This window comes from Cavia porcellus, unplaced genomic scaffold, assembly GCF_034190915.1.
Source record: "Cavia porcellus strain 051 isolate PalLab524CR breed Dunkin Hartley unplaced genomic scaffold, mCavPor4.1 scaffold_32, whole genome shotgun sequence".
NCBI lineage: Eukaryota > Metazoa > Chordata > Mammalia > Rodentia > Caviidae > Cavia > Cavia porcellus.
The window spans coordinates 691,558-710,942 of NW_026947515.1; the positions used below are offsets into that span (position 1 = coordinate 691,558).

The 19,385-nt window shown below is 41.7% G+C and overlaps 1 protein-coding gene across 1 annotated transcript; it reads left to right on the plus strand.

The window, feature by feature from the left end:
- The first annotated feature begins 648 nt into the window (after nucleotides 1-648).
- On the plus strand, nucleotides 649-19,053 carry LOC134474356 (zinc finger protein OZF-like). Its single transcript, XM_063242072.1, has 4 exons — nucleotides 649-796; nucleotides 15,733-15,859; nucleotides 16,056-16,116; nucleotides 17,638-19,053. The coding sequence occupies exons 1-4, from the start codon at nucleotides 794-796 to the stop codon at nucleotides 18,791-18,793; spliced, it is 1,347 nt and encodes a 448-aa protein (XP_063098142.1). The 5' UTR covers nucleotides 649-793; the 3' UTR covers nucleotides 18,794-19,053.
- Nucleotides 19,054-19,385: the final 332 nt, after the last annotated feature.

The following is a 19,385-nucleotide window of genomic DNA, read 5'->3' on the forward strand; positions in this document are numbered from 1 at the left end:
AGGATAAATTTCTTTGAATGGTGACTCCTGACTTCCTCAGAGGGCTAGGGAACTATTTAGAATATCAGTCCTTAGGATATGGATGAGTTTGTTGATCTTCTGTCTTGAGGCTTAGCCCATAGCAGGATTTGCCCATCTTCTCCATAGTTGCAAGGTATCTGGGTTTCTGGATGGGCTGCTAGGAGGACCTAGCCCTGTCTCATTGCTAATCATAATTAACTAATTCAGCTCCACATGTTAGTATTTTTAGGAAAATTGAATACAGATGTCTTGTGCTCTGGGTGAGTGATCTGGGGATGACAATGTGCAATGTATATACCAGTGTTGCCCCCTGATTCACATGTCTTGAAATTTAGTTTTAGATTATTTTTTCTTTTTATCCTTGAAATGAAAATTTGGAAATGAAAAGCCTGAGGTAAGGCACTTTGGTACACATATTCCTCTGTGTAGCTGAGATCAACACTGGTGAAGACAACCAGCTTCAGAAGTCTCTGACTACTGTCTATCATTTGGGATCCTCTCTTGCAGGAAGGAGTTCCATTCCCTGTTTATTTTTGACTTAGAAGGAGGGCAGTAGAGCAGCAGTCAATCAGTGATGAAGAGGCGGGCTATATGAAATGTCCAATCAGGCGAGCTGTGGGAGGAGGTCTCTTGGGTCTCTTCCGGTGTATAGAAATTGTGTACCTGTTTGGAATACAAAACTGGGAGCAGAATGTTGCTGGATCTCATTTACTGGTTTCGATGTCCTGTGGCCTGATTAGCAAAGAACCTGGGAGACCCTCTAAGCCACAGAATGGTGAGGCTTTGGATGGGAGCCCAGAAATAGGGTGGAATTGGGAGAAGACAGTTACAAGTGGTGAGAAGTAGTTCTGGTGTGTGTAGACTCAGGTATTTAGTTAGCTTCAGCTCCAGAGGTCTTCTAGCATTGGTCTTGGGTCGTCCACTTTCCCTTTTTTCTTCTGCTGGGAGCAAGGATGATTCTGTGTCCCCAGAGCCCTGAATTAACTCTGATAGCAACAGACTGGAGTATCATCTTTGAAATTTTCTACTGCCCTGACAACTTCACCATAGAGAGCAGAGGAAGGAGCTTGGGAAGCCCCTGACTCTGATGCATTTTGTAGCTGGAGCATCAGTACTGAGCTTGGTCTCTGCTCTCATTCCAGGGATCAGCAACCTTGATGTTCTAAAGTTTATAAATGTTTGTAATGCAGGGCCTCATATCCACAATGGCACTTCTTAAACTTGTAATTTTTTGTATTTATAGGGATTGCCTAAATTTATGATATGTTCTTGCACTTCCAACCCCATGACAGGTGTTGGCAAAGATTATGAAAATTCAGAGATGTGCAGTGATGTGCTTCAGTGGAGGAAGGCTTTCCAAACACCTGGTGAACTCCTGTGTATGATAAATAACAGTGAAAATAATTTTTCAACATAATTTATGTGACACGTGCTCATAGACTATATTTGTGAGAACAGCCATAGAAGTTTCAATTTTGAGAAAAATGAAGCAGATATAAAAGTGTCCTCAAGGGCCGGGTAAAGTGTGCTTGCTAAGGACAAATTCCAGAAAGGCCTGCCTGTTAAATTCTCACTGGAAAATGCCTAAATGTAGGAACATGCCTAAGTTGCATGAACATATACATGTGATATCCTTCTGAATGGAAAGGAATATGGGTGTCATCTCTGAATTAAGAGCTGCTTTAATAGTGTGGTTGGTCATATACATTGTTTAAATATTGAAATGCTCTGTAATGGACTTTACTAATTCATGTAAAGAGATTCCCTAAATTGAAATTGTGCAGGGATATCAATAGTTAAGGCATGAAGGGTTTTCTGCTTAGGGTGGACCGGAGGAACATGGAAAGGATGTGGAAGTGACAGCAGGACACAGTGTGCAAATAGCAGGACATACAACAGAGAGGGTCTTCACTGAGTCAGGTAGTACTTAGGGTAAGCATGAAGTTAAAGTTGAATTATGATATCTTCCTTAAGGTGAATAACACCAGCTCTGGTAACAATCAGTATTCCACATCTCTGTCACCCCATGAATTCTGTGTTATTCACTTGAAATCTAGTTTTGATTATCTCGAATTATGACTCAGTATCATGAAGGTGAAATTTGAATTTTTTTTGTACCAAGTATTGAACTCATGTTCTCAAGCTTGCAAGTTAGGTTTTCAAGCTGCTAGCTAAATACCCAGTTCTGAAAGTGTTTTCTGTATATTATGGATAATATCAACCTTGTTCCTCAGAAAATGTTGAATATTGTGGAAAGTTTCTTAATTGTATGGCTATAACTTTTAAAAGCAAACCAAAGATGTCTTATGCAGTCACTTTCCAAGTTTCACATTGTCTGTGGGGTGTCTCCATCAGGGTTTCTCTATTTCAGGCAGCTCTGTAACTTAGGCTAGCCCCAAACTCAAGACAGTTCTCCTGCATCAGCCTCCCAAGATATATTTCTTATATCTGAGTGGAAAGTGATCACTTGTTGACACTGAGGTATAATTTGAAGCTTGCACCTGCTTTCATTGTTTATACGTTTTTTACATACAGCAGTTTTCCATGAACATTTGTGTTATAATTTATGTACCATATTTGATGTTATTTATGTTTTGTTCTATGAAACCAAATTCAAATATCAAAATGCTGCTTAAGTATATCAAGAACAAAGGACTCAGTGGCCTAATTGAGATTTGAAGAGATATAATTGGTAGTCCATCAAAGTGATGGATGAGATACTTGTCTGCCTCTGTGCTTTATGGATGCTGGTCCTGCAGGCTCTCACTATGAGCTCTGCATTAGAGACAATGCACAGCAACTCTTGCAGTGACTCAGCATAAGAATCAGTGCTCCTATTTGGCTGTTACAGTAGTGGTGAGTTGCTACATAGCATGAAATCGCTGTCTCAAAAAATGTATATACAAAAATTAATCCCCAAGATATGGGATTAAGATTTGAAGAAATCAGTTTCCATTCAGCTGTTTTCTTTGGTTTTATTTGTTTAGTTTAGCTTTGTTTTATTGAGGCAGGTTTTCTCTATGTATATCAGCTAGATTTGAACCCCTTATGGAGTGCAGAGTTGCCCTAACCACAAAGCAGCACTCCTGCCTCAGTTTCTGGAGTGCTGGGATTATAGATATGTGTGTTTTTACCCTAGAAAATATTGAGGCGTGTAACTTAGCTGTGTTGTAGCTTGGCATAGTAGATGGCATCTTGAGCTTTGCATTTAACTAGTGCCCTGTACTTCACCCAGAAAAATGGAAAATCACTCAGGGTAGAAGTCCAAGGAGTAAAGCAAAATGAGCTATAAACAAAGAAAAAAATTAACCTGCTCAACAAAAGAAGCAGAATAAATTTGTCATCCAAAAATTATTATAAGAATCTAGCTCAATGATTTCCAACAGGATCTTTTTGTGATTCTATCTTTTAAAATGTCTGTAACTTTCCAGTTCAAAGCCTCTTCTTTAGATCCTGAAATGGGGATGGGGGTTCTGTATACAAGTGGTCCTGAGACCAGCTAATGAAATTTCACATTTCTCAATTGGTTTGCTTGTCTTCCTATATTGTTGTTCACAAACTCAACTCAAGCTGCAGAAACCTTTACTGACACAAGCAAACACCAGGATTAAATGACAGTGGCACTGAAATGAAAGAATAATATTGAAAAGGAAAGGAGAAAAAAGACAAATGCCATGTGTTATAATGCCCACCTCTTTTCCCTAGAGATGAAGAGGTTGAAACAGGAGAATGGCCATGTATTCAAAGAGCCAACCTACATAGTGATTGCAAGGCTGGCCAGAACTCCAAAGTGAGTCTATGTCTTTAAATCAAAAAACTAAAATGAAAAAAATAAACAAGGTGACAGAAAGACTATTTAAAAAAATAATTATGGAGCTGAGTGAAAGTTAACTTATGCAAAATGGGAATTATTGAATGATGCTGCAGAAGAAGGAAGGCCATGTAGTGGCATCCAGGAGGCAGTGACAAACACAGATTTAGGAATGGCACCTATTGTGCTACAGCACAACAGTGATCTCCTTCCCCCAATACATTTGTAGTTCACTAGACTGAGGACTTCTAAAAGTCCATGGAAATGTTAAACTCATGGCAAACAAGCAGCTTGAAATCCAGCCTTTGGAACATGGCCTTTAGCAGAATTTCATATTTAAATTTAAATAAGAAAAATATAATTCTGCCCTGTTTGATATCAAATGCACCAAGTTTAATGGCTCACAACATTGAGAAATGAAGCCACAAACCAAAAGAAGTTCCAAAATTTTCTTAGAAAAAAAGAGAAGAATAGCCCTGAATTTTCTGGAGTGGTCTTCAGTGTTTTGGCCACAGACCTATTGTCAGGGAACAGTTATACAGTAAAGTCCCAATGTGGGTACAGTATGGGTCTCAGACTACAATCAACCTATAAAGTTATAGCTGCTTAACTAATATTATTCAGCAGGGGAACAAGTCAGCCAGAAAAGGTATGTTGAAAGAGCCAAGGCATTTTGTGGGAACAATAGTCCAGTTGTTCTGGTCTTTGAGTATGGTAATTGAGGCCTATCGGGACTTCCTGGAGCAGGTGGTGGAAACTGCAGTACATTTCAAACTATTGTTTTTCTCTTCAGGAGCATGTAGACATTGTCACTGGATCTTCACCTTCAGTTCTGGCTTTCTTCAGCTGTGCCTGTAGCAGTGATTGTTGTGTTTAGTTTTTTGCATTGACTCTTTGAGGTTCCAGTTCTTCTCTGATTGTATATCAATTTCTGTCTACATTGACATCCTTTGCTAAAATCACAATAGTATTTGAATGAATAAAGTGATGTTTATACATTTAAAACTATTCATTAATACAGGCCAGGGATTTAAGCTCAGCAGGCAGAAACGTCTGCCTGGAAAGTGCTAGGTTGTAACTTTGATCACGGGTACCTATAAACAAAAGTAATTTAAACTGCAAGGAAATAAAATCATTTCATTTGCGAAAATGTAGGTTTATAAAATTTATAACTAAATATGTCAATGGCAAATTAAACATTGTTAATAGTCATATTTAGTATCTAAAGTTGTTGATTCTGGGTTTTGAATTCAGTGATAAAAGAAGCTGCCTGGAGTGCACAAGGACATGAGTTCAATCTCTCATACAAAAAAAAAATTCACAGTTGTCAGTGATTTAGTGCTATGAGCACATTTATTGAAACTGATACTTGTTAATTAATAGGCTTAATATTTCCTTTGTGGTCTATGAAATACCTGCACATAACATGCCAATTACAGTAAATGATGTACTGTCCCCTATAGTGTTAGACCGGTGTCGCAAGGAAGACTCCAAGGGCCTCACTCTCATGTAAAAACAAAGGGCTTTTTATTATTCTGTGTACACGGGGTCCTCCAAACAGGTGGAAATGGAGAACCCTGAGTTGGGGCAAGGCTGGTGTTTTTAAGGATGAAAACCGCAAAGCAGGCGAGGTTACAGAAGCAGATCGCATTGGTTAGTTTTGAACGGTGCAGGGCTTGGCAAAAGCTGATTGGAGGGGCTCAGGGTTGGGTAACTATGGTGTCCGGGGTTCTAGCCTGGTCACTGTGTTCCCGGAACTGTTACTTATCTTGCCTAACTCACTGAAACAGAACATCCTGTGGTTTTATGACCAACGGAAAGTCCCTTCTTGCTTTGTACAGATAGCTCGGGGGTTGCAGCTGTAAAGTTAACTCTTTCAGTACAATCTAATACAATCTGATGCAATTAACACAATTTGTGATGGGGCTACCAGATAGGGAAGACTCAGGATGTCAGGAGCTATTACCTCAGGCCTTTGTTTTATGGCCTTTAGGAAGTTAAAACTTAACCTAGTTGGATTTGAAGGGAGAAGGGGAGGGGGAGCAGCAGATGGAACGAGCTTTCTTGGTCTCTTCAATAGGATTGCTATTTTCTGAGTTGTTTTTATTTTTTGTTTTCCCACATACTTGAAAGTTGAAAATGTTGGCTGTTGCTAGCTAGAAAAACTGTGATAATCATTTTTTTCAATTTAGTGATATATTTCCCTATATCCATTAAGAACATTTTATTTGCTACAATTTCCCCAAGTCAAATTCATAAACAATTCTTAAAGTTACAGGCAGCTGAGTTAGTTAGAAATACAGGCAACCATACCATGATATAGTGGAATGAAATTCTTGAACTTCTATGTCTGGTATGAGTTTGCAAAAATGAATTTTAGGAACAACAGAGTTGAAGAGCAGAATATATTTATTGAGAGATAGAAAGTGAATGTGTTTTGCTCTAAATAGGATATTTTGGAATTGGGAGGTGGAACTAGGGGACTTTTACCTTGAAGTCACTTTCCTCTCCCCTATTCAACCTACCTGTGGCCAGAAAAGAATCTCAATCAGTTACTTGCATATCAGCAATGCCATCTTTTTTTTTTTTTTTGTCTTTTTCCTTTTTATCCATACCGGGGATTGAACTCAGGACTACCTGCTGGCAAGGCAGGCGCTTATGCCACTGAGCTAAATCTCCAGACCCAGTAATGCCATCTTTAATTAAGCACCACCCAAGTCAAAAACTATATGTATGCTGCCCACATACTTCCAGAAGAAAAAGCAAGACCCCCCAGTGGTCATGGGGTTCTCCCCATATTCTTAGAATAAAGGCCATTTTGACTTTGTATTCTCTTCTTTACTACACCAAAAATCCTATCGGAAAGCTTCTATCTGAGAAAAACAGAGCCTGTAGCAAAAGACTCTGTCTGTTCTAGAGACTTTACAGAATAAAATCATGTGATGAGACAGGTTTAAAGTGGGTTAGATTACTGAGATTACTGAGGAGGTAAATTAGCACAATAGAGAAGCAGAATATAAGAAATGTAAAAGTGGCCTTTTATTTAAAGAATGTGGAGAGGAGCCCACACCCACCAAGGGTTTGGCTGTGTTTTTTTTTTCCCCTGACTGAGTATGGGGTTATGGGGTATATGTGACTTTTGAATGGCTGTTGTGCTTGGAGGGGACATTGATGTCTTGCTAGGAGCTGATGGGAATTTTCTTTAGGCCCCTTGGAAAGAAAGAGGAAGTTGTATTCAAGGAGAAAAGAGGAAGTGGCCTTATGACTAAGCATCCCTGATTTCACATTCTTCCACCTTGAACTACAACCATGAGGTCCTGTAATTATTTGAAGGGCAAAGCTCTTTCAAATACATCCTTTGGTTTGAATGAAGAAATCAAAACAAAGAATTTTTGCCGTCTTCCTCCATGGCTGTTGGTAAACCATTCATAAGAAATATTTTGAGTCAATTCCTTAATGCATTTTCAATACCATAACCAAAATTACAGATCAGTTCAGTTTCATAAAAAAAAGCAGCACTTAAAGGCAGGGATAAAAGACTTCAATGCAAATATCCATGGCATGGTGAGATCAACAATGTGTGATACAAACTACTGGATTTCTCTGACTTCAAGAAAGAGAAAAGTTTATACTGATATTGATATACTGGAATGAATCTCCCTGTCTACTATGTCTGATATTAGGTTTTTGTCCTGTAAAGTCCAAGAATGAATTTTAGGAACAACAGAGATTAAGAGAAGAATATACTTATTGAGAGAAAAAAAGCTGCCTGAGAGAGAGAAGGTATCCTGAGCAGGTTGCCAAACACTGTCCATTCTAGGGACCTTTATAGAGTAAACTCATGTGGTGAAGTGAGTTTAAGGTGGGGAAAACTAAGAACTCACAATGCAGATGGGCATAAGATGGGACAGAGTAATGGTAGCCAATAAGATTATAAGTTCAGGTAAAGTTGATTAAATTGGTAACAAAGGGGGAAGGGAGTCACATAGAAAGCAGGCATTCTTAGGCAGCTGTGACTCTTCCCTTAGGGGTTTGGGAGGGTGACTCCTGAGTTCCTCAGGATGATAGGAACTATTTAGAATGTCAGTCTTTAGGATAAGGATACATTTCTTTAAATGGTGACTCCTGACTTCCTCAGAGTGCTAGGGAACTATTTAGAGTATCAATCCTTAGGATATGGATGAATTTGCTTATCATTTGTCTTGAGCCTTGGCCCATAGCATGAGGTGTCAGTCTTCCCAATAGTTGCAAGGTATCTGGTCTCCTGCATGGGCTCCTTGGGGGACCTAGCCATGTCTTAGAGTAATTATGAAGTAAAGTTTTGATTGCTTCATTGAGGTGATCAACACCAGCGCTGTCAACAATCAGTATTCCACATCCCTGTCAACACATGATATTTGTATTCCATACTTGAGATCTAATTTGATTATCTCTAATTATGTCCCAGTGTCATGAAGGTGAAATTTTCAATTTTTTTGTACCAAGGATCGAACGCATGACCTATGCTTTCCAGGCAGTCCTTCATGCCACTGAGCTCAATACCCAACTATGAAAGTGTTTTCTGTGTAGTATGGAAGAGATCCACATTGTTTCTCAGAAAGTGTTGAATATTGTTGGAATTTTTCAGTATTGTATGGCTATAACTTTTTAAAAACAAACCAAAGGTGTCTTATGCAGTCTCTTTTTAAGTTTCACTTTGTCTGTTCGGTGTCTCAATCAGGGTTTGTCTATTTTAGACAGCTCTGTAACTTAGGATAGCCCCAAATTCAAAGAAGAAATCCTTCACCAGCATCCCAAGATATATTTCTTATATTTGACTTGAAAGTGATCACTTGGTGACAGTGAGGTATAATTTACAGCTTGGGCCTGGTTTCATTTTATATACATATTTTTAAAATACAGCTGTTTTTCCCTAACACTTGAGTTATTATTTATATACCATATTTGATGTTATTTATGTTTTGTTCTATGAATCCAAATTCATGTTTCAAAATGCTGCTTAAGTATATTAAGGACAAAGTACTCATTGGCCTAAATGAGATTTGAAGAGACATCATCTGTAGTATATCAAAGTGATTGATGAGATTTTTTATTTAATTTTGAAATTGGTAAAATACAATAGAACAAGGCAGCATAAGGTCAACTAAGATCATACAGTGAAATTGGTACACAACTTCACAACAGGTTACTGGGATAACAGTAATAGGTATCACAGTATATTTTGTTATCTTTGTAATAGTTGTTCTTTAATCACATATATCAAAATGAGATGAAATACAGAAAATTATAGAACTTATCAAAACAGAATATTGAATTGAGCAGTACCATTAATTAGAATAGAGTGAAACAATAATAAAAACATTTTCCTTCAAAGAGACAGTAGAAGTGTCGATGTCGCTTCTGGCCGGCAGGAAGGACACATGACAAAGTCTGGTAGTGGACAACCTTTTCTTTTTATTTTCCTTTTCCGTATAGCCTGCCCTGGGACCGCTCCCCACTGAAGCCTCCTCTGGTCCGCTCCCCGCGGCTCCTTTTGTGCTTTAGTCTGCCCCAAAGCCTCTACCGGTCCGCTCTCCGCGGCTCCTTTTGGGCTTCTACTTCTGGGCTTTTACCTGGCTTCTACTTCTCCCCAGGGGTGGCACCGGTATATATACGGATACAGTGTCCAATCATGTTAAAGTAAGCAAGGCAAGCTGATTGGCTAACATCATCAGTTGCTAGGCAGACTATATTGTTGAGCGGGTTGTTTACGCGGTAAGCAGGAAACTAACGTGCTCGATGGGAGGGGTAATCTACCTCAGGCTTTACTCTTTACTACAGGCCTCACGTCCGCCAAGTAAGGCGACCGGGCTCGGGGCTGCGGCTCCCAACATCTCCCCCTTTTTTATTTTTTATGAATGTGCGCATCGTAGCCCTTTCTGGACTGGGTGCAGAGGCTTATGCCCTATGCGTAGGCCCACCGTAGGTCCTTGGCTTAGACCCTGGTCGGCTGTGCCATGGTCTGCCAAGGCCCTGAGGACCTCGTCCTTTTTCTAGGGCCAGGCACAAACTGGACGGAACCTGGATGCACACAAGCTTGCACTCATTTCCTCTCCATAAAGAAATCCCCTCGGAGAGAAATTTAGACCTGGGCAGCATCTAACAGTCCAGCGGCTTACGTGCAGGATGGGGTAGGGCCTGGCTTAGGTCGAGTCATGCTGGGGAGGCACGCTCTTACCCGTCATTGACTCACCTACCCTGCTGTGTATTGTCACCTTATGGAGGAGAATGAGGGATGCCCGCCATATCTAGACTCGGTCGTGGGCCAATCGAGCAAGCCATGCATATGCCTGAGGATCTTCTTGTCCATTTTGGGCTACCGCTATTTCTATTCATCTTGTTGGTTGGTCTGTGATGGATCTCCGGTAGGGCAGGTCTGATCTTCAGTCGAGGGCTTTGTTGCCCGTGTCAGTCTCTCCGGTATCCACAGTGGTTCTCGTCCCGGTTCCTGTGGGAAAACACAAACCGCGCCTCGGTTCCAGCTGACCACTGGATCCGGGCCCATCCATTGTCCTGTCAGGACATCTTTCCACTTCACCCACCCTTTATGGTTGGGGGAAGGGTTGCAGTGCTCCACAGCTGGGGAGCGATTATCATTATTTAAATTTAAAAAATTGTGTGTGAATAGTGCCATGGATAATCGTGCCTTTGGGGCCAGGCCTTGGCATACTCCCCCTTTTTGTTTTTGTAAAATTTTTTTGAGGCTTTTATGAGCCCTCTCAATGATTTTTTGACCTTGGGGATTATATGGGATATTATGTTTTAATTGAACCTCTATCATTTTGTAGAACTCATTGAAAGCTTTGCCTATATAGGCTGGTCCATTATCAGTTTTTAATATTTTTGGTTTGCCCCATGCGGCCCAAGCTGCCAGGCAATGATTGATCACATTAGACACTTTTTCACCTGTTTCTGCTGTTGCAAATATGACGTGAGAACAGGTGTCTGTGGAAACATGAACATATTTAAGAGTCCCAAACTCCTGTATATGTGTGATGTCCATCTGCCAAACATCACCAGGGATCAAACCTCGAGGGTTTACTCCCATCGGTATGGCAGGTTTGTATGTGGCACAGGAGTCACATAGTCGCACGGTATCTCGTGTATCTGCTCTGGACCAGGACTGAGGGATGGCTGAGAGAGCTGGCAGCCCCCTCTGGACCGCCCCCAGGGACTGCATCTGCGCGTTGACCGCCCTTAGATCATGGAGCAGCCTCCACTTGCCAGACCTTTTTTTAATTATAAAAATGGGGGTGTTCCATGGGGAGGTTGACGGCTTAATATGTCCTAATCTAAGTTGTGTACTGACTATTTTTGACAAGGCTAATAGCTTCTCCTTAGGCAGGGGCCACTGAGGTACCCAAACCGGATCATTTGATTTTTAGGTGATTTTGATCGAAGTGGGTAGGAGAGCTTCTTTAGCGGCCCCTAAGAAAAACCCAATCCTTGCCTACCTTTTTTGTTCTCTACTGGTATTGGGGATGTCCGACCCTGCAGGGCATTGCCCAAGCCTTTGCCGGGGGTATATCCCTGGTTCTTGAGTATATCCTTAGCCTGGGGGGAGCAGTTTGACGTAAGCGTGACATCTATCTGAGTGAGGATGTCCCTTTTCCATAGAGACACTGGCAACTGTAACACAAATGGTTGGAAATGGCCCTGATGACCCTCCTCATCGCACCAGAGCAGGGTTGAAGCACTAACCTGAGGAGCTGACACCATCCCCAGACCCTGCAACGTGTTATCTGCAGTGTTGGTGGGCCAGTTGGAAGGCCAATCCTTTCTGGAGATAATGGAACGGTCAGCTCCTGTGTCTAGGAGCCCTGTTATATACTTGTCATTGACCTTAAGTGAGAGCATGGGCCTTTTACCAAGTGTCATATGGAGTCCCTCAAAGACTTCCCCTGAGGAACCAAAACCTTGACTTTCTCTAATTTTCTGCTTTGAGGGAAATCTCTTGTGGAGACTGGGGAGCAGCAAGAGCTGCGCTATCTTGTCTCTTTTATTGATTACCATAGTACCCACAAGAGATTGAACCATAATTTTAATATGTCCTGTGTAGTCTGAGTCTATGACCCCCGGGACTACTGTGAGACCCCGAAGGGCCGTGGAGGATCTCCCGATCACCAGACCCACGGAATTTTTGGGTAACGGTCCCTTAAAGGTGGTTTTAACCAATTGAACACCCATATCAGGCACTAATATAAGTCCGGAGGCGACACTGAGGTCCACACCTGCTGACCCAGGGGTGGCCCTTGTTGAAGGCTGCCACCCTGAGCTGTCCTGTCTCTGGGGCGGGGGCCCGCCTGTGAAGGGGGCCCCCTCTGGCCGTTTTTTGGCTCTCTAGCATCTTGTCCACAAATACGGTTGCCTTGAGCATCAAAGACCGACCTACACTCCTCAGCTTTGTGTGATCCCTTCTTGCATCGCCCACAAACATATGGCTCTTCATTCCTAGGACAGGGCCTAGCATCTGCATTGTTTGGGCAGTGACGTTTAATGTGTCCTGGCTCCCCGCGGGCAAAACACCCTTTAGCCTTACATTCCCCTCCTGACCCGCGAGGTCCCCTCTGCTGTACAGCCGCGGCCAGGAGAGCAGCCACTCCCGAGTTGGAGAGCGGCCCCCCTATCTCTCTGCATATCCTAATCCAGGCGTTGAGGTCCTTGTTCTTATGAGGAGCTATCGCTGCCTTGCACTCCTTTGTACATTGCTCGAAAATCAGCTGCCTTACCAGCGGTCGAGCCACTCCCGGATCAGAAAATATCTTATCGGCAGCATCTTGCATTCGGGCCACAAAGTCAACAAATGGCTCTGTGGTACCCTGAATTATTTTTGAAAGACACAAGGAGGCTGTTCCGGCACCACTTACTTGCTTCCAGGCGCGGAGCCCTATGGCATTGATTTGTTCATAGACAGCGCCGGGGAACTGAGTCTGATCATCAGCGTGCCGACCTTCTCCCATAAGCATTTCTTTGTTCCACCCCCGGTTTCCCCGATTGGCGTTTCTCTCAGCCTGCTCTGCAGAGAACTCTGCGTACCAGGATCGCCAATCCAGGTAACTACCCGAGGGCAGACACGCCTTTGCCAGCTGAATCCAGTCCGCGGGGGTGAGGGGCCCAGAAGACAGGTTCTCCAGCATGGCAATGGTGTAAGGCGCAGTTGGCCCAAAGGTTGTAACTGCATTCTTAAGTTCTCTAATCTGCTTTATCTCAAAAGGCTCCCATACATTGTGTCCCTGGCCCATAGCTACTTGTACAGGAAATATCCCGTAGGGGTCACTATCTATCCCAGGTGGATGTACCTCATGAGACAAGCGTCCCCCCTGCCAAAGCCGCCTGTAAAAATACCGACCCGCCGGCGGCGGAGCATAAGACGGCGGCCGTGATTGGGCGGAAAATGGGGGCCCGTGTATCACTTCCTGTTCTGGCGAAAGGGGAGGGAGCTCCCAGGCGGCCGCCTCGTGGCGAGGGACCGCCTCCGAGAACGGCCCCCAAGGTGGGGCGGAAGGCTTCGCCTCCCTCTCGCGCCGGGGAGTGCTCAGGAGCTCTCTACTCCTCCGCAGACCAGGTTAAGCAGAGCGCAATTCGCGGCGCAATGCTGGAAAAGAACCCTGCGACTCCTTATTGAGCGACTTAGGCTCCTGACAGCTGGTCTTTTTGGCCCCCTTGCCATTTAACTTTCCCTCGTCCTCGGAGTCAGACGACTCCGAGGCTAGAGCCCCGTCCTCCTCCTTAGCATCCTTGTTCCCCTTGACGGACCCCTCTCGGGAGCTCCCTGACTGGGCCTGCTCAGATACCCTGCGTACTTTTGTAAGCTCTTGAGAGCTTTCTCCACAACCACCCTCGCTCTTAGTGTTGCTACCTAGCATGTTTCCCATTTTTTTAATATGTTACTAACCACGTGAGGCCCAAGGAATCCGCCACTTACGCGTGAGCCTGAGGGGAGTCTAAAAGCCCTGTAGGTGCACGCCACCCAGAGCCCAGGCTTATCCCCAACTCACCTGTCTCGCAGCTCTGTACTGGAGCGTTGTCCACTTCCACGTCTCGGGGGTGATCAGTCCCCGTACGGGCCACCAAATGTCGATGTCGCTTCTGGCCAGCAGGAAGGACACACGACAAAGTCTGGTAGCGGACAACCTTTTCTTTTTATTTTCCTTTTCCATATAGCCTGCCCTGGGACCGCTCCCAGCTGAAGCCTCCTCTGGTCCGCTCCCCGCGGCTCCTTTTGTGCTTTAGTCTGCCCCAAAGCCTCTACCGGTCCGCTCTCCGCGGCTCCTTTTGGGCTTCTACTTCTGGGCTTTTACCTGGCTTCTACTTCTCCCCAGGGGTGGCACCGGTATATATACGGATACAGTGTCCAATCATGTTAAAGTAAGCAAGGCAAGCTGATTGGCTAACATCATCAGTTGCTAGGCAGACTATATTGTTGAGCGGGCTGTTTACGCGGTAAGCAGGAAACTAACGTGCTCGATGGGAGGGGTAATCTACCTCAGGCTTTACTCTTTACTACAGGCCTCACGTCCGCCAAGTAAGGCGACTGGGCTCGGGGCTGCGGCTCCCAACATAGAAGGAAGTCCCCCTTATTTGCTATGGTCTACTTCCCAGGAGGCACTTAGATTTCTGGTTCCCATTAGCCCATTCCAGAAAGGGCTACCTGTTAAATTCTCATCAAAAAATGCCAAAATTTAGGCATTTGCATGGATATATACATGTGATATCCTTCTGAATGGAAAGGAATAGAGGTGTCATCTCTGAATTAAGAGCTGGTTTAGTAGCTTGGGTGTTAATAGACAGTTTAAATATGGAAATTCTCTACAATGAACATATCTAAGTGGTGTAAATAAGAAGCCCTAAACAGAATTTTTTCAGAAGAAGAGGGGTAGGGAAGTGGTATGTTTGATTCTAGGTGGTGCATCAGTAGGTTCACTATTGCTCATTAGGGAGACAGTCTGGTTGTTTGGTTTCACAGCGTCCTAAGTTCCAACATATCACAGATCTTAGGAGCTACTCCTGGTTATCCCCCTGGAAGGGCTGCAGTTTTCCATACTACCACTGCTCACCAGGGAGGTGAGGTACTTGCTTGGCTTCCCAATGTCCTAAATTCCAACATGGCATGGATCTCAGAATTTGCTGCTGGTTCTCCCCATGAAAGTGCCGCAGTCTGCCAGACTGCCACCGCTTACCAGGGAGAAGTGGTGCTTGCTTGGCTTCATAGTGTCCTAAATTCCAGCATGGCATGGATCTCAGGAGCTGCTGTTGGTTTTACCCCTAGAAGGGCTGCAGTCTGCCAAACCACCACCACTGACCATGGAGTGGAGGTGCTTACTTAGCTTCCCAGTCAATTGATGAGATATTTATATGCCTCTGTGCTTTGTGGTTGCTGGTCCTGCAGGCTTCTCACTGTGAGCTCTGCTTTAGAGAAAGTGCACAGGGAATCTTGCCATGACTCAGCACAAGAATCAGTGCTCCTATTTGGCTGTTACATTAGCAGTGAGTTTCAATCTAGCATCAAATTTGCTGTCTTTAAAAATGTGTATAGACAGAAAATTAATGACAAGACATGGATTTAAATTTGAACAAATCAGTTTTCATTCAGCTGTTTTGTTTGGCTTTATTTGTTTAGTTTAGTTTTGCTTTATTGAGACAAGCTTTCTGTATGTATATCAGGTGGATTTGAACACCCTATGGAGCCTAGAATTGCCCTGACCTCACTGATGCCTTCCTGTCTCTGCCTTTTGAGTGCTGGGATTATAGATATGCACCACCACACTTTGCTGTTGATTCAGATTTGTAGGAGAGAATTTAAGATATCCCAAACCTGGGGTCTCAACCTTCCTTTGAGAAATATATGTATGATCCTTTAGGAGGTGGTGACCTTTGAGGATGTGGTTGTGAACTTCAGCAATGAGGAGTGGAGTTTGCTGAGTCCATCCCAAAAGAACCTTTACAGAGATGTGATGGGTGAAATCTTTAGGAACATGGCTGCAATTGGTAAGGATGAAATCTTTTTGGCACTCATGCTGTCAGAATATTGTTTGTTGCTCATTAGTGCTGTTTCGTTAAAAAGAATATGAAAATATTTTTAAAAATAGCTCAGACCTGGACACATTATATCATAAATCTAAACAAAAATCTATTTGCATGTATTACTCAACTGAGTCGTGGTATTTCTATGTCTACAATTCAGGAGGACTTGGGGATATCCAGGAAGCTGAAAAAGGAGGCAAAATTTACTGGAGATACTTAAGGTAATTCCCACTCACAAGGAGAAGAATGTTCCTGAGTAATTAGTGAGTCAGCAGAAAAATGAACACCAAATAAATGAGGCACTATTCAATTTAATGTCAGTAATATTCTCCCAAGATGTATAAGCTAGTGTATATATGAGGGAATTAAATCATGAAAATGTATGACATTGCATATAGATGTGTACGAAAGGCATACACTTTGAGTTATGACATTCTGCCTTCAGTTTTTCTACCCATTTTTACATGTGAATACAACACATTCATTATCTAACAATTGCTAAGATTGCAATAGAATTTGAAATAAAACTGAGTGCTCATGTTTATAAGCCATGCTCTAGACAATCAGTGATTCTGATTAATATTCTTAGTAGACTGGTGGAATGTTAGTGCACTCATTTTGAATATCAGTATGCAGTTGTCTCTAAAAATTGATCCTCTCAGACTTGTCCTGGATATAAAATCTCAAAATCCGCATAAAATACTGATACATGCTTACTCATATATAAAGCAGATCAAGTTATAACATATGAGGCTTTGAAGCATATCTATCACTGGATTTGTGGAGAAGGAAAATGTTAATAGACTCTCTGTGATTGTGCATTCTTGTAAACCCAGCACACTAGAAATCAGATTTTGCAGAATGGCAAATTCAAGTTCAAACTTCACAGCTTAATGTTCAGTGAAAATCTCTTAAAATAGATATTTAAAAAGCTACAGATTTATGCTAATACCTGGTGTTCATTCCCAGCACAGAAAAGAAAAAAATGTGTTATATAATGTCAAAAAATAAATAATATAATGTCATTTTCCGTAAGAATTAGATGGGTCTTTCACCCATCAATTCAGTGAACTGGCTCAGCTATAAAACCTAAAAGGTCACAGGGTTTCTTTTAGATGAGAAACCAAAATACAAAATGTGGAATGAAATTAAACAGAGTTGTTAGAGAAAAGTAAGACTGACCGTATGGAAAAGGGAACTACAGGTTAAGGACAGAAGGGAGATTGTGATAGTGAAACATATGAGAATAATCTGCATGTGATACACATATGTACCCATGCCCAAAGTGAAGCTAAAGATTCTGCATTTCAAAGTACCAATTTTTAAGATTTCCAAATGTGTACCAGTCTTTTGGGAATGGTTGTTTTCAACATATCTTACAAGGCTATTCTGTTGCTTCATAGTCAGAATTTCTTAGCAGGCATTAAAAACAGAACTTGATATTAATGCAGTCATTACATGGAGACCCATTTCACTGTAAATTTTTCTTTTTTTAAATTTAATATAAGGAAAATTAAATTAGACAAAATAAGTAGAAATAATATTGCTTTCAAAGTGAAAATAAAGAGTAAGAAATCGCAAGATGATGATTACATATGCTGTTCGTAGAAATAGTTATGAAATACAAAAGTGAAACATATGAAGTGGAGATTCAAACAGTGAGAATGCAGTTTTGTTCAACTCTCCAAGAAAAACTTAGTAATATGCTTATAAATCCTATATGTGATTTTTTTTCTTTACAGAAATGACAAGCTAGGGAAATCTTATGGACATACATCTTGGAATCAGTGTAAAGAAGTATTCCTTTGTACTGCAGGAGGTAATGTGAATGTGAAAGAAACAGAAACATACCACAATGTTCAGATCTATGAAAAATATTGCAGTGGAGGGAAACCCTATGTATGCAAGCAATGCGGGAATGGTTTTACTACACATGGAATTTGTAAGAAACACGAAATAATTCACAGAGGAGAGAGACCCTACATATGTAAGGAGTGTGGGAAAGCTTTTACAACACATACATATTGTCAAGTAAATGAAAGTCTTCACTCTGGAGAAAAACTTTATGAATGTAAGCACTGTGAGAAAGCTTTCAGCACATGTACTTATTGTGTAATCCATGAAAAAATTCACACTGGGCAGAAATCGCATATATGTAAGAAATGTGGGAAAGCTTTTAGCAGGAAAATTCATTTTCAAATACATGAAAATGTTCACACTGGAGAGAAACCCTATGTGTGTAAGCAATGTGGAAAAGGTTTCACCCAACATGGACATTGTAAGGAACATGAAAGAATTCACACTGGAGAGAAACCATATGTATGTAAGCAATGTGGGAAAGCTTTTAATACACGGGGAGACTGTAATAAACATGAAAGAATTCACACTGGAGAGAAACCCTATGTATGTAAGCAATGTGGGAAAGCTTTTACCAGACCTGGATGTTGTAAGGAACATGAAAGAATTCACACTGGAGAGAAACCATATGTATGTAAGCAATGTGGGAAAGCTTTTAACACACGTGCAAGTTATAAGGTTCATGAAAGAATTCACACTGGAGAGAAACCATATGTATGTAAGCAATGTGGGAAAGCTTTTAACACACGTGCAAGTTATAAGGTTCATGAAAGAATTCATACTGGAGAGAAACCCTATGTATGTAAGCAATGTGGGAAAGCTTTTAACACATGGGGAGACTGTAAGAAACATGAAAGAATTCACACTGGAGAGAAACCATATGTATGTAAGCAATGTGGGAAAGCTTTTAACAAACGTGCAAATTGTAAGGTTCATGAAAGAATTCACACTGGAGAGAAACCATATGTATGTAAGCAATGTGGGAAAGCTTTTAAAACACATGGAGATTGTAAGAAACATGAAAGTTTACATTCAATATAAAACCAGTGTATATAAGCATCATGAGAATGGTTTCAGCACACATACATATTGCATAATGCATGAAAATCTTCACACTGGGCAGAAAACTAACATATGTAAGGAATGTGGGAAAGGTTTCAGCAGAAATGCTCATTGTCCAATACATTATAAAATTTACTTGCTTGAGAAACCCTGTGTATGTGAAGAATGTGGGAAAGCTTTCACCACATATGGATTTTTAAAAATACATCAATAAGTTCACACTGGTGAGAAAGCCTATATATATAACAATGTGGCAAAACTTTTACTGCATATAGTCATTGCAAAACACATGAATGAATTCAAACTGAGAAGAACCACTGCTATGTAAGCAAGTGGAGACACTTTCATCAGCCAGATTGTAAGTGAAATACATGAAAAAACTCACACAAGAGATAAATCCTATGTGTTATGGGAATACTCTCAGCATACTTGATCATTGTTACATATCTGAAAGAGCTCACTGGGCAGAGATGCTATGTGGATTAACAATGTGAGAAATATAGCAATCCATGTTTTTGTTAAATGCATAGAAAAAGCATCACTGTTCAGACATTTTAGATCTAAGTTTACT